The 16,754-nt window shown below is 41.7% G+C and overlaps 1 protein-coding gene across 1 annotated transcript in view; it reads right to left on the reverse strand.

Moving 5' to 3' along the window:
• LOC149464635 (natural cytotoxicity triggering receptor 3 ligand 1-like) overlaps positions 1-16,754 on the reverse strand; it is a 46,176-nt gene that overhangs the window by 10,604 nt on the left and 18,818 nt on the right. The window contains exons 4-5 of the mRNA XM_089674300.1: positions 10,885-10,977; positions 7,302-7,409 (exon numbers count right to left, since the gene is read on the reverse strand). Coding sequence (XP_089530426.1) covers positions 7,302-7,409; positions 10,885-10,977 — 201 coding nt within the window. The remainder of the gene's footprint in view (positions 1-7,301; positions 7,410-10,884; positions 10,978-16,754) is intronic.

Consider the following 16,754-nt stretch of genomic DNA (forward strand, 5'->3'; position numbering starts at 1 on the left):
TTTCATGTTATCTCACAGAAGTCGCATCAGCATAGATAAGAAGCATTCCTATACACTTCCTTTATAGTTCACTATATGTACCACTGATGTATTATACATGGAGATCATATCCCCCCCTTATGTATTATACATGGAGATCATATCCCCCTTATGTATTATACATGGAGATCATATCCCCCCTTATGTATTATACATGGAGATCATATCCCCCCTTATGTATTATACATGGAGATCATATCCCCCCTTATATATTATACATGGAGATCATATCCCCCTTATGTATTATACATGGAGATCATATCCCCCCTTATGTATTATACATGGAGATCATATCCCCCCTTATGTATTATACATTGAGATCATATCCCCCCTTATATATTATACATGGAGATCATATCCCCCTTATGTATTATACATGGAGATCATATCCCCCCCTTATGTATTATACATGGAGATCATATCCCCCCTTATGTATTATACATGGAGATCGTATCCCCCCTTATGTATCATACATGGAGATCATATCCCCCCTTATGTATTATACATGGAGATCATATCCCCCCTTATGTATTATACATGGAGATCATATCCCCCCTTATGTATTATACATGGAGATCATATCCCCCTTATGTATTATACATGGAGATCATATCCCCCCTAATGTATTATACATGGAGATCATATCCCCCTTATGTATTATACATGGAGATCATATCCCCCCTTATGTATTATACATGGAGATCATATCCCCCCTTATGTATTATACATGGAGATCATATCCCCCTTATGTATTATACATGGAGATCATATCCCCCCTAATGTATTATACATGGAGATCATTACCCCCCTTATGTATTATACATGGTGATCATATCCCCCCTTATGTATTATACATGGTGATCATATCCCCCCTTATGTATTATACATGGAGATCATATCCCCCCTTATGTATTATACATGGAGATCATATCCCCCCCTTATGTATTATACATGGAGATCATATCCCCCCTTATGTATTATACATGGAGATCACATCCCCCTTATGTATTATACATGGAGATCATACCCCCCCTTATGTATTATATATGGAGATCATATCCCCCCTTATGTATTATACATGGAGATCATATCCCCCCTTATGTATTATATATGGAGATCATATCCCCCCTTATGTATTATATATGGAGATCATATCCCCCCTTATGTATTATACATGGAGATCATATCCCCCCCTTATGTATTATACATGGAGATCATATCCCCCCTTATGTATTATACATGGAGATCATATCCCCCCTTATGTATTATACATGGAGATCATATCCCCCCTTATGTATTATACATGGAGATCATACCCCCCTTATGTATTATACATGGAGATCATACCCCCCCTTATGTATTATACATGGAGATCATATCCCCCTTATGTATTATACATGGAGATCATGTCCCCCTTATGTATTATACATGGAGATCATGTCCCCCTTATGTATTATACATGGTGATCATATCCCCCCTTATGTTTTATACATGGAGATCATATCCCCCTTATGTATTATACATGGAGATCATATCCCCCCTTATGTATTATACATGGAGATCATATCCCCCCTTATGTATTATACATGGAGATCATATCCCCCCTTATGTATTATACATGGAGATCATATCCCCCCTTATGTATTATACAGGGAGATCATATCCCCCCCTTATGTATTATACATGGAGATCATATCCCCCCTTATGTATTATACATGGAGATCATATCCCCCCCTTATGTATTATACATGGAGATCATATCCCCCCCTTATGTATTATACATGGAGATCATATCCCCCTTATGTATTATACATGGAGATCATATCCCCCCTTATGTATTATACATGGAGATCATATCCCCCCTTTTGTATTATACATGGAGATCATATCCCCCCTTTTGTATTATACATGGAGATCATATCCCCCCTTATGTATTATACATGGTGATCATATCCCCCCTTATGTATTATACATGGAGATCATATCCCCCCTTATGTATTATACATGGAGATCATATCCCCCCTTATGTATTATACATGGAGATCATATCCCCCCTTATGTATTATACATGGAGATCATATCCCCCCTTATGTATTATACATGGAGATCATATCCCCCCTTATGTATTATACATGGAGATCATATCCCCCCTTATGTATTATACATGGAGATCATATCCCCCCTTATGTATTATACATGGAGATCATATCCCCCCTTATGTATTATACATGGAGATCATATCCCCCCTTATGTATTATACATGGAGATCATATCCCCCTTATGTATTATACATGGAGATCATATCCCCCCTTTTGTATTATACATGGAGATCATATCCCCCCTTTTGTATTATACATGGAGATCATATCCCCCCTTATGTATTATACATGGTGATCATATCCCCCCTTATGTATTATAAATGGAGATCATATCCCCCCTTATGTATTATACATGGAGATCATATCCCCCCTTATGTATTATACATGGAGATCATATCCCCCCTTATGTATTATACATGGAGATCATATCCCCCCTTATGTATTATACATGGAGATCATATCCCCCCTTATGTATTATACATGGAGATCATATCCCCCCCTTATGTATTATACATGGAGATCATATCCCCCCTTAATCTCCTCTTCTCAGTGGAGAATACATTCAGTTCCTCTACTCTTTCCTCATAGCTGATCTCATCCATGCCTCTTATTAGTTTGGTTGCCCTTCTCTGTACTTTCTCCAGTTCCCCAATGTTCTTTTTGTGAATCGGTGCCCAAAACTGAACTGCATATTCTAGATGAGGTCTTACTAATGATTTGTACCGGGGGAAGGGGGGGATGGTAATATGATATCTCTCTCTCTCTGGAGTCTATACCTCTTTTAATACAAGAGAGGATTTTGATCGCTTTAGAATCCGCAGCTTTGCATTGCTGCCATTATTAAGCTGGTGATCTACCAGAACCCCCAGATCCTTCTACACCATTGACCCCCCCAGATCCTTCTCCATTGACTCCCCCAGATCCTTCTCCACCATTGATTCTCCCAGTTGTACCCCCCGTAGTATGTATGATGCATATTCTTAACATCCAAGTGCAGAACCTTACAATTATCAACATTGAACCTCATTTGCCCCATAGTCCCCCAATTACACAGAGCATTGAGGTCGGCTTGTAAGTTGGAGACATCCTGTAAGGACATTATTCCCGGCACAGCTTGGTGTCATCTGCAAAGACTGAAATTATATTATTTATAAATATGTTAAAAAGTAAGGGTCCCAACACTGAACCTTGGGGTACACCACTAATAACACTGAACCTTGGGGTACCCCATTGATGACCCCAGACTATTCAGAGTATGAATCATTAACCACTACTCTCTGAATACGATCTTTTAGCCAGTTTTCTATCCATTTACATACAAATTTTTCCAAGCCTGTAGACTTTACCTTACACATTAGCCGTGTGTGGGGCACTGTGTCAAATGCTTTTGAAAAATCCAAGTATACCACGTCCACCGCCACCCCTCTGTCCAAGTATACCACGTCCACCGCCACCCCTCTGTCCAAGTATACCACGTCCACCGCCACCCCTCTGTCCAAGTATACCACGTCCACCGCCACCCCTCTGTCCAAGTATACCACGTCCACTGCCACCCCTCTGTCCAAGTATACCACATCCACCACCACCCCTCTGTCCAAGTATACCATATCCACCGCCACTCCTCTGTCCAAGTAAACCACGTCCACCGCCACCCCTCTGTCCAAGTATATCACATCCACCGCCACCCCTCTGTCCAAGTATACCACATCCACTGCCACCCCTCTGTCCAAGTATACCACGTCCACCGCCACCCCTCTGTCCAAGTATACCACATCCACTGCCACCCCTCTGTCCAAGTATACCATATCCACCGCCACTCCTCTGTCCAAGTATATCACGTCCACCGCCACCCCTCTGTCCAAGGTTTTGCTCACCCCCTCATAAAAAGTAATCAGATTTGTTTGACAACTTCTGTCTTTCATGAATCCATGCTGTCTGTTGCTTAAATTATTTGTTTCCAGCAAGAACTCCTCTCTGTGTCTTTTATTAAACTCTCCAGTATCTTCCCAACTATAGAAGTTACACTAACAGGTCTATAATTACTTGGTAAAGATTTTGACCCATTTTTAAATATTGGCCCCACATTGGCCTTATGCCAATCCAGTTGTACTATGCCAGTCATTAAAGAGTCCCTAAAAATTAGAAAAATGTGGATCATCTGGAGCTGTGTCAGTACCACGCCCATTATGGACAAGAGCCCCCCCATGCTCCTTTGTATACACAGAGCTGAAGAAGGGATTTCATGCATTTGCCTTCTCTTTGTCCCCAGTCACCCCTCTAGATTATTTTGTAAGGGGCCTACATGCTCGGACCGGACCTTTTTACGATTAATATATTTGAAGAATTTTTGGGGTTGGTTCTGCTATCGTTTGCAATCTGTCGTTCGTTTTCAGTTTTTGCGCCTTTATTTCCTTTTTGCATATTCTGTAAATTTTTTTGTAATGTGTAAACGATGATCGCGTTCCTTCATCTTTATATTTAATGAAAGCTCTTTTCTTATTATCTATAGCTTTTTTAACTTTGGCCGTAAGCCACATAAGTCTTTTATACTTGTTGCCCATGGGAATATACTTTGCAGTGTGTTCACATGCAGTTTTTATGAAGAACTCCCATTTCTTTGAGGTCCTTCCCTTCAACTTGCAGCTTAGTTCTTTTAATTGATTCTTAAGGAGCCTCCACCTTCCATGTATTTTGTCATTGGTTCCAATATGAACCAAGACAGCTGGGTCATGCCCAGCCCCCTCCCAGTAATTTATCAACCCGGTCCACCACATGCCGAACCCTGGCACCAGGGAGACAGCAAACCATTTGGTTGAGGCGATCCAGGCAACAAATTATTCTATCAGTCCTTCTGATTATAGAATCCCCTACTACCACCAGCTGTCTAGGCCTTCCTGCACTACCTTCACCACCCCTCCCAGATGGTCTGCCCTCCCTGCTGTTAGGGATAGCAGTGACATCCAGGGCTGCCACCCCTGAGCTTGCCACCCCAACATCTTCACCCAAATTGGCAAATCTGTTTGGGTGCTCAAACCCAGGGCCAGCCTTCCTTTTCTGTGAGCCCCTCCCACTCCCTCTCATTACAGCAACCCATCTTCCTACCTGATAATCCTGATTAGCCCGTCCGCCGTCCACATCAATCCCATTAGCTACCTGCTCAGAGAAGAGAAGACCCCTTTCATGGTTGTCAGTTCTGCCCGGTGTTGCAACTTGTTCCTCCAGATCTCTAACGCGAGATTCCAGAAGGGCAACCGGCTCCCATCTGTCGCAGCGGTATCCATCCTGGAGCTGTTGCTCCATTGCTGCATACATGCGGCACACTGTGCGCGGCACAAACCCTTCTACATACGTGTGGCACACTGTGCATGGCACAAACCCTTCTACATACATGCGGCACACTGTGCACAGCACAAACCCTTCTACATACGTGCGGCACACTGCGCACGGCACAAACCCTTCTACATACGTGCGGCACACTGCGCACGGCACAAACCCTTCTACATACGTGCGGCACACTGCGCACGGCACAAACCCTTCTACATACGTGCGGCACACTGCGCACGGCACAAACCCTTCTACATACGTGCGGCACACTGCGCACGGCACAAACCCTTCTACATACGTGCGGCACACTGCGCACGGCACAAACCCTTCTACATACGTGCGGCACACTGCGCACGGCATAAACCCTTCTACATACATGCGGCACACTGCGCACGGCATAAACCCTTCTACATACATGCGGCACACTGCGCACGGCATAAACCCTTCCATCCTGCTAGCACTCATATCCCAGTTACAATATTAACAGGAAAGATCAGTTGTCAGGTTAGTAGACTCCTGTTATAATCTCCTGTTTTCCACTCCGGTTTTTTAACTCCACTTAGCAAATGTCCACTTGGTCAAAGGTCCGGCAAGCAAAATACAGGCAAGCTCAAAAATGAGCATGCTCAGAGTGAGCTCTACAGCAAGTTATATAGGACCTGTATCACCTGGGACCAATTAGCCCCTCCCCTTAATTAGCAGAGTGAAGGAAGACAAGGAAAGGAAAAGAGAAAAAAAACCTGGTACACACTTCTTAACATTTGGTAGACGTGCTATTTGCTTTGCTCCACATCAAAACTGGGACTAAATTTTCATTATACAGAGTTTTGGATATTTCCGAATTACAATAGAAATTTCAACGAATCCAAAATAACGAAACAAAATTTAGTCCGAAATAATTTGAATTGAATTTGAAAACAAATTCGAACTGTAAACATATTGCCGATTTCCTTTAAAGACTGTGTATTAGTGTTTTTGAAAAGAATAGAATAGAGTAAAATAGAATAAAATACCATAGGAAAGAATAGAAAATAAAAAACAATAAAATAAAAATAGAACAGAAAGAATAAAATGGCCTTACAAAATTTGAATTTCAAATAGAATAGAACCAGCTATTTTTCACAATGAATTTGGATCGATTCGTTATTTTTTATTCAAATTCGGTTTAAATCCATTGGAAAAAAATTAGAATTCCGTTTTAAAAAAAACTAGACTAAACAAATTTAATTACAAATGCTGCAAAACAAAAATTATTAACACTCCCAAATGAAACACATTTTATTTGTTCTGCCCTATGTGAAAAAGTAATTGCTTCTCCCCTCCCTTGCTAAATCATGATTGAACTGTGATTAACCGCATTTATTGGAAAGTTGAGTTAAATTTCACTTGCCACGCCCAGGCCTGATTACTACCAGACCTGTTGAATCAAGAAATCCATTAAACAGAAACATTTAAAGGGACCCAGGATGCTCTAGGCTTACTTGATAATGTGCTGCTGAGCATGGAGTTTACCAACCCAAAAATGTGTTGCCTTTGGTCTGAGATCATCATAAGCATGCATGTTATCATTTCTATGATCGTTGGTGAAGTAACTGATATTTCTTTGTAAAAAACAATCAGTTTCAAAAGAAATGAACAAAATAACAATCTCATGTGACATCACTAAACACCCGCCCCCTACATGCCTTTAGGACTTCTTGCAGAAGGCTCCTCTGGTCCACCAACATTCTGGTGTTACACCAACTCTACTACCTGGGGCTGTACAAGAGGCCTGTTGGCTGATGCATGGCTTACATTGTACACCAGATTGTGGACATATCTGGACTTTCACAAACTTACCAACAAAATTCCTCAGGAAGTGCAATGACAAACCAAACAAGACCAATGATGTGATGGATGATACCGTAAAGATTACCCCCAAAACAGCTTTCATCCTTGGACCCGATCCTATAAAAGAAAAGCACAATAAGTGTAATTGTATTTCTGAATGTCTGGAAAACAATTCAACAACATTTCTGCTTTTCCCGACTATAAACCGATGTCTACGATGTATCTGTCACTTTAACAGCTCCGCATCTTAACCTCCCCAAATGTGAGGATTGGATTGTACAACTCTCTATATTCTCCTCAAGCAAGTGTTTGCTTTTTTTTTTCATTTTCTGCCCCAGGATGCTTCCTGACTGGTGATGAATGAACTGGTCTGGGTTCAGATTAGACATCTGCAGAATGAAAACATTTGTTTTGTTGCATTTGTAACGAATTTCATTTCAATTTGATTTGTTGATTTGTTTTTAACCAAATTCAATTCCTCTCCTTTCCCTCTCCTTTCCTTTCCTCCCCTCTGCTTTCCTTTTCCTCTCCTTCCCTTTCCTTTTCCTCTCCTTTCCTTTTCCCTTCTTTTTCCTTTTTCTCTCGTTTCCTTTCCTTTCCTTTCTGTTCCTTTCCTTTCATTTCCCTCTCCTTTCCTTTCTTTCTCTTTTCCTTTCCTTTTCCCTTTCCTCTCCTTTCCTTTTCCTTTCCTTTATAGTCCTTTCCTTTTCCTCTCCTTTCCTTAGTTACTAATTTTGTTTTGTTGCATTTGTAACAAATTTTGTTTCAATTGGATTTGCTGATTTGTTTTCAACCAAATTCAATTCCTCTCCTTTCCTTTCCTTTCCCTCTCCTTTACTTTCCTTTCCCTCTCCTTTCCTCTCCTCCCCTCTCCTTTCCTTTTCCTCTCCTTTCCTTTCATTTTCTTTTCCTCTCCTTTCATTTTCCTCTCCGTTCCTTTCCGTTCCTCTCCTCTTCTTTCGTTTTCCTCTCCTTTCATTTTCCTTTCCTTTCCATTCCTCTCCTTTCCTTTCCCTCTCCTATTGCTCTCCTTTCCTTTCCTTTTCCTCTCCTTTCCCTCTCCTTTTTTTCCCTCTCCTTTTTTTCATTTCCTTTCCCTCTTCTTTTTTCCCTTTCCTTTTTCCTCTCCTTCTCTTTACTTTCCCTCTCCTTTCCTTTCCTTTCCCTCTCTTTTCCTTTCCTTTTCCCTTTCCTCTCCTTGCATTTTCCTCTTCTTTACTTTCCTTCCCTTTTCCTCTCCTTTCCTTAGCTACTAATTTTGTTTTGTTGCATTTGTAACGAATTTTGTTTCAATTTGATTCGTTGATTTGTTTTCAACCAAATTCAATTTCTCTCCTTTCCTTTCCCTCTCCTTTCCTCCCCTCTCCTTTCCCTTTCCTCTCCTTTCCCTTTCTCTCCTTTCCCTTTAATTTCCTTTTCCTCTCCTTTCCTTTCCCTCTCCTTTCCTTTTCCTCTCCTTTCCTTTCCCTCTCCTTTCCTTTCCCTCTCCTTTCCTTTCCCTCTCCTTTCCTTTCCCTCTCCTTTCCTTTCCCTCTCCTTTCATTTTCCTCTCCTTTCCTTTTCCTCTCCTTTCCTTTCATTTCCTTTTCTTTTCCTATCATTTTCCTCTCCTTTCCTATCATTTTCCTCTCCTTTTCCTTTCCCGCTCCTCTCCTCTTCTTTCCTTTTCCTCTCCTTTCATTTTCCTTTCCTTTCCATTCCTCTCCTTTCCTTTCCCTCTCCTATTGCTCTCCTTTCCTTTCCTTTTCCTCTCCTTTCCCTCTCCTTTTTTTCCCTCTCTTTTTTTCCTTTCCTTTCCCTCTTCTTTTTTCCCTTTCCTTTTTCCTCTCCTTCTCTTTCCTTTCCCTCTCCTTTCCTTTCCCTCTCTTTTCCTTTTCCTTTCCTTTTCCCTTTCCTCTCCTTGCCTTTTCCTCTCCTTTCCTTTCCTTTCCGGTCCTTTTCTTTTCCTCTCCTTTCCTTAGTTACTAATTTTGTTTTGTTGCATTTGTAACGAATTTTGTTTCAATTTGATTTGTTGATTTGTTTTCAACCAAATTCAATTCCTCTCCTTTCCTTTCCCTTTCCTTTCCCCACCTTTTCCTCTTCTTCTTTCCTCTCCTTTCTTTTCCTTTCCCTCTCCTCTCCTTTCTTTTTCTTCTTCTTTCCCTCTCCTTTCCTTTCCCTCTCCTTTCCCTTTCCTCTCCTTTCATTTCATTTCATTTCATTTTCCTCTCCTTTCTTTTCCCTTTCCTTTCCATTTCCTCTCCTTTCATTTTCCTCTCCTTTCATTTTATTTTGCTTTCCCTCTCCTCTCCTCTTCTTTCCCTCTCCTCTTCTTTCCCGCTCCTCTCCTTTCCTTTCCCTCTCCTCTCCTTTCCTTTTCCTCTCCTTTCCTTTTCCTCTCCTTTCCTTTTCCTTTTTTCCCCTCTTCTTTCCTTTCCCTCTTTTCCTTTTACTCTCCTCTCCTTTTCCTCTCCTTTCCTTTTCCTCTCATTTTCCTCTCCTTTCCATCTCCCCACTCCTTTCCCCTGAAACATGATGAATCTTCAGCTACATCCTATTCTTTTATATTCAGGTGTGCAGAACCACCTGGCCACCTCTGATTGGTTGCTGCTATGAGCCTAGTGGGAATGGAAAACTTTTCTGGATTTCTCCTTCCAGTGCAACAAACTGCTCTTCTGACCATCTTGGTTTGGGAAAATCATTTTGTTCCTCACATTTAGGTACTGAAAATGTGATCACTTTCACTTTGTGACTATAATAAACATACATTATAACTCATGATAATTTGTGACGTCATCAATGTCTCTTATATTCACATTTTAAAAAATAATAAAATAGAATAAATCAGAATAAAATAGAAACAGAATAGAAAAAAAAATAATAGAATAGAAAATAAAGGAAAAATGATGGAAAAGATTAGAATAGCATAGAAAAGAAAGAATATAGCCATCTTTTGAAATTTGAATTTTGATGGAAGAAAATAGAATATAGCTGTCTTCTGAAATTCACGTTTCAAAAAGAATAGAATAGAAAAGAATAGAATAAAGCAAACTAAAATAGAAACAAATAGAATAAAAAAATAAAAGAATATAATAGAAAAAGAAATAGAATAGAAAATAATAGAATAGAATAGAATTGAAAAAAAAATATTGCCATCTTTTGAAATTTGAATTTTGAATAGAATAGAAGAAAATAGAATATAGCTGTCTTCCGAAACTAAATTCACATTTCAAAAAGAATTGAAAAGAATAAAACATAATAAAATAGAAACAAATAGAATAGAATACAAAATAAAAGAATAGAATAAATATAGCCATCTTCCAAAATTCAAATGTTTGTTTTTGATTCAAATTAATTTCCAGTTCATTTAAAATTTGACTCAATTCGAATCCATTGTAAAGTAATTGAAAAGTAACTGGTCAAAAACAAAAAAAAACTAAATTAAATGGCATGAATTTAGTAACAAATGCAACAAAACAAATTTAGTGACCTAAAATAGAATTTGAAACTAAATGAATGTTTTTGTTCTGCACGTCTAATCTGAGGTTCTAATGACATATACACACCTTGCAGCATTTATTTACTTCCAGATAAAATAGCAAAAACTTACTGTGATTAAAAACGATCCTCAAACAGTATGTGAAAACTGAGATGATGAATGCAACAGCTGAAGCCATAGAAATACCTATCTCTGGATTCCGTCCTATAAAAGAAAAACACAACAGATATTATCTCAGTCCTGCATGTCTGGAGAACCCAACACTTCTATATATACTGACTGTACATTTATCATTGCAGGTGAAGCATTTATATTACTGGATTAGAATAGGTAGAATAGGAGGCTACTAGTGTTCAAGGTATCCGCCCACTAAATATACACTATACTGCCTGAAGTATTGGCCCCGCCCTCCCAATCATGTGATTCAGGTGCTCCAATCCCCTCCCAATCATGTGATTCAGGTGCTCCAATCCCCTCCCAATCATGTGATTCAGGTGCTCCAATCCCCTCCATATCCAGTGATTCAGGTGCTCCAATCCCCTCCATGGACACAGGTGTATACAATCAAGCCCCTAGGCATGCAGACTGCTTCTACAAACATCGGTGAAAGAATGGGTCGCTCTCAGGAGCTCAGTGACTCCAAGCGTGGTCCCGTGATAGGTGGCCACCTGGGCAATAAGTCCATCCGTGACATTTCCTGGCTACTAAATATTCCACGCTCAACTGTTAGTGGGATTATAACAAAGTGGAAGCAACTGGGAACAACAGCCACTCAGCCACCAAGTGGTAGGCCACGAAACATGACAGGGCGGGGTCAGCGCATGCTGAAGCGCACAGTGCGCAGAAGTCACCAACTGTCTGCAGAGTCAATAGCTAAAGACCTCCAAACTTGGTGTGGCCTTCAGATGAGCACAACAACAGTGCGTAGAGAGCTTCATGGAATGGGTTTCCATGGCCGAGCAGCTGCATCCAAGCCTTCCATCACCAAGTGCAATGCAAAGCGTCGGATGCCGTGGTGTAAAGCACGCCGCCACTGGACTCTATAGTAGGAGAGACGTGTTCTCTGGAGTGACCAATCACGCTTCTCTGTCTGGCAATCTGATGGATGTGTCTGGGTTTGGTGGTTTCCAGAAGAATGCTACTTCCCTGACTTCATTGTGCCAAGTGTAAAGTTTGGTGTAAGTTTGGTGGAGGGGGGATTATGGTGTAGGGGTTGGGCTTGGCCCCCTAGTTCCAGTGAAAGGAACTCTTAAGGCGACATTTTGGACAATTTCATGCTCCCAACTTTGTGGGAAGAGTTTGGGGATGGCCCCTTAGTGTTCCAACATGACTGCCCACCAGTGCACAAAGCAAGGTCCATAAAGATATGGAGGAGCCAGTTTGAGGTGGAGGAACTTGACTGTCCTGCACAGAGTCCTGACCTCAACCCCTATTTAAGCTGGGCTTGAACTTTGCATTGGTGCTGTTTGGTCTATTACTTTTGAGCACCTGTGCATCCTGTTACCTGTGATTCCATTGCTGATCTGACCTGTTATTGATCCTGCTTGAACTCTGCCTGCACTGACCCCTGGCCTGCCCTCTGACTATTCTCTTGCCTGCCGTTTCTGCTTACTCTGCCTGTTAGTTGCTGACCCGGACCGCCTGACCTTGCCTTACTCTGCTCCTGCACCTGAACCGGCTTCTCCTTGCCAGTATCCTGCTCCTGCACTTCTGCCAGTGTGCCATCCACCAGCTGCTCCTGCATTCCTGACGCACGTCAACATCCATCCACAGAAGTCCTACCAGTCACTCGTGCACCTCTGTGCTCCGGTGCTCCCTGTTACTCTGCCAGGGCCCCTGAGCCAGAGCTGTAAGGGAAGCCTTCCTCTGCACTTCAGGTTCTACCACCAGGTACCTTACAGGTTGTTTCACATTGTAAACACAATGGCAGGGGTCCTGCATGATGTCATTGATCAAAAGTGGCCATGACCATTGGTGAACAACATCACCCAGCATCCACGTCAGTTTGTTGACATTTAGCAGGCTGCCATTGTGGTGGGGCAGCATTGTCATTGTGGTGGGTTGTCACTAGAGTTACTTTACAAGACGCACTTTAATACAACACACATGTGATGGGAATACTGGATATTGTTTTATTAATAAATGTCTTGTAAGGATAAAGCTCTATGTTTTGGTCATGTGTTTTCGGTGCATATTTGATGGAGGAGGAGAGCTAAGAGAGTGGAGGAGATTCATGCCCATTGGACACAAGACATCAGTCCATAGAAGGGACACGTGCCATTGATGACCTCACTTAGCGGTTTGGTCATATACAGTTGTGTTCAAAATAATAGCAGTGTGTTAAAAAAAGTGACTAAAGCTTGAAATCCTTCTAATAGCTTTTATTTCCATCCACACAAATGCATTGGGAACACGACACATTCTATTCCAAATCACAACATGAAGAAAAATACATCAAATTTGTGTTGTTCCTCTAGAAAAATTGAAGAAAAGTGAATATTAGACGGTTCAAAAAAATGGCCGTGTTTGTATTCTTCTTAACAAACTCAAACATTCACTATATAAACTGAGAAATGTTTGAAGATTTTGCTTTCCTTTGAATGACTTCATGAATATTTGGTTGTAGTCGCACTGTTTCTGAGAACTGCTGTACATCTGTGTTGCATGGAGTCCCCCAACTTCTGGCCCCTGTGATCAGGTATTCCAGCCCAGGATGATTGGACCACATTCCACAGTTCTTCTCTATTTCTTGGTTTGGCCTCAGAAACGGCATTTTTGATGTCACCCCACAAGTTTTCTATTGGATGAAGATCCGGGGATTGGTCTGGCCACTCCATAACGTCCATCTTGTTGGTCTGGAACCAAGCACGTTTACTGGTGTGTTTGGGGTCGTTGTCTTGTTGGAACACCCATTTCAAGGGCATTTCCTCTTCAGCATAAGGCAGCATGACCTCTTCAAGTATTCTGATGGATTCAAACTGATCCATGATCCCTGGTATGCGATAAATAGGCCCAACACCGTAGTATGAGAAACATCCCCATATCATGATGCTTGCACCACCATGCTTCACGGTCTTCACAGTGTACTGTGGCTTGAATTCAGTGTTTGGGGGTCGTCTGACAAACTGTCTCCGCCCACTAGACCCAAAAAGAACAATCTTACTTTCATCAGTCCACAAAATGTTGCCCCATTTCTCTTTAGGCCAGTCAATGTGCTCTTTGGCAGATTAAAACCTCTTCAGCACACGTCTTTCCCAACAGTGGGACTTTGCGGGGACTTCTTGCAGATATCTTGGCTTCATATCGGGGTCTTCTAATTGTAACAGTCCTCACAGGGAACGTCACACCTTCTTTCATCTTCCTGGAGCTGATTGTTGGCTGAGTCCTCACAGGGAACGTCACACCTTCTTTCATCTTCCTGGAGCTGATTGTTGGCTGAGTCCGCCCCATTTTGGCTATTCTTCTATCCATTCCAATGGTAGTTTTTCCCTTTCTTCCACGTCTTTCAGGTTTTGGTTGCCATTTTAAAGCATTTGCCATCATTTTAGCTGAGCAGCCGATCATTTTCTGTACTTCTTTATATGTTTTCCCCTCTCCAATCAACTTTTTAATCAAGGTACGCTGTTCTTCTGAACAATGTCTGGAACGACCCATTTTCCTCAGAATTTCAGAGAGAAATGCACTGTAACCAGCATGTCCAACATTTGCTGCCTTCCTTCCTTAAATAAGGGCAATAATTGCCACCTGTTTTTCAAAGAATGAATGACGTCACTAATAGAACTCCACACGGCTATTATTTTGAACACGCCCCTTTCAATGAGTGATCCAATGACACAGAATCAGCAGCATGCATGTCATGACTGTCGGGTCTGTTGGATTTCTATTACAGTTGTGACCAAAATTATTCAACCCCCACTGAAATTGAGTGTTTTGGCCAGTTTGACATTGCTTTTGATCATTCAGTCATCTTGCTTACATTTACATTAAAGAGGCACTTGTAGGTCAGACAAATATAACATAACAGTTATAATGAAATAACCACAAATGTCTTTTCTGTGCTCACAGCATTATCAGTTTTATTCAACCCCCAAGTGACATTCAATCTTAGTACTTAGTACAGCATCCTTTTACAGTTATAACAGCTTTTAAACGTGAAGCATAGCTTGACACAAGTGTCTTGCAGCGATCTACGGGTATCTTCGCCCATTCTTCATGGGCAAAGGCCTCCAGTTCAGTCACATTCTTAGGCTTGCGCACTGCAACTGCTTTCTTTAAGTCCGACCAGAGGTTCTCAATCGGATTTAAGTCTGGTGACTGCGATGGCCACTCCAAAATGTTCCAGCCTTTCCTCTGCAACCATGCTCTAGTGGACTTGGAGGTATGCTTGGGATCATTGTCCTGTTGAAAGGTCCAACGTCTCCCAAGCCTCAGGTGTGTGACGGACTGCATCACGTTTCCATCCAATATCTCCTGGTACTGAAGAGAATTCATGGTACCTTGCACACGCTGAAGCTTCCCTGTACCTGCAGAAGCAAAACAGCCCCAAAGCATGATTGACCCTCCACCATGCTTCACAGTAGGCAAGGTGTTCTTTTCATCATAGGCCTTGTTCTTCCTCCTCCAAACATAGCGTTGATCCATGGGCCCAAACAGTTCTAATTTTGTTTCATCAGTCCACAGAACACTATCCCACAACTTTTGTGGTTTGTCCACATGGCTTTTGGCATACTGCAGTCGACTCTTCTTATTCTTTGGAGACAGCAAGGGGGTACGCCTGGGAGTTCTGGCACGGAGGCCTTCATTACGCAGTGTGCGTCTTATTGTCTGGGCTGAAACTTCTGTACCCACATCTGACAAATCTTTTCTCAGTTCCTCAGCAGTCACACGGGGACTTCTCTCCACTCTACGCTTCAGGTAGCGCACAGCAGTCGAAGTCAGCATCTTCTTTCTGCCACGACCAGGTAGCGTTTCAACAGTGCCCTTTGCCTTGAATTTGCGAATGATGCTTCCTAAGGTGTCTCTTGGTATGTTTAACATCTTTGCAATCTTCTTATAGCCATTGCCCTTCCTGTGAAGAGAAATCACCTCTTCTCTTGTCTTCCTGGACCATTCTCTTGCCTTCACCATGTTTGTAACCACACCAGTAAATGTCTAGAAGGAGCTGAGTATCACAGTCATTTTAAAGCTGCCTAATTGGTGCTTATTATGCTTGATTGCTGCTCGGTGACATCCACAGGTGTTTTCAATACCTGATGGAAAGCACCTGTATGAACCTCTGTTCTTCAGAGTGGTAGTCTTTAAGGGGTTGAATAATTGTGGCAATGAAGAAACCACATAAGAACCATTTACTACTGTATTACATAAACAATTGATGTCATTTTAGTTGCATTTGGGTAGTTACAACGTCCTTGTAGGATTTGATTCTGAATACAATTCCAAATGTACACTATAGTCCCTAAACCCCTTTACAGCATTGGGGGTTGAATAATTTTGGTCACAACTGTACTCTACTACACCTGCTAGGAAATTATTTGCCATGTAGAAATATCATTTCCACCAAAAACAGTGATTGATCCGGTTAGTGATGTCTGACTGCTATTATTTTGAACATACATCAGGTGAGAGCACATCCGGTGAAGGTGTACAGACACGCTTATTGGTTTGCAGTGTATAGAAGCACGGAGGGTTCCAAGAAGTAATTTGGAATTTAAGCATCTGAGAAGATACACTATATTGCCCCAGGTATTGGTCTGCCGGCCTTTCCACACGCATGAACTTTAATGTCCTCCCAGTCTTAATCCGTAGGGTTCAATATTGAGTTGGCCCCGCCCTTTCCACGCACATGACCTTTAATGGCACCCCAGTCCTAGTCTGTAGGGTTCAATATTGAGTTGGCCCCGCCCTTTGCAGCTATAACAGCTTCACCTCTTCTGGGAAGGCCGTCCACAAGGTTTAGGAGGGTGTCTATGGGAAGGTTGGAC

The sequence above is a fragment of the Staurois parvus genome, unplaced genomic scaffold (assembly GCF_062004578.1).
Source record: "Staurois parvus isolate SC_StPar_1 unplaced genomic scaffold, SC_StPar_1.0 ptg000150l, whole genome shotgun sequence".
Lineage (NCBI taxonomy): Eukaryota > Metazoa > Chordata > Amphibia > Anura > Ranidae > Staurois > Staurois parvus.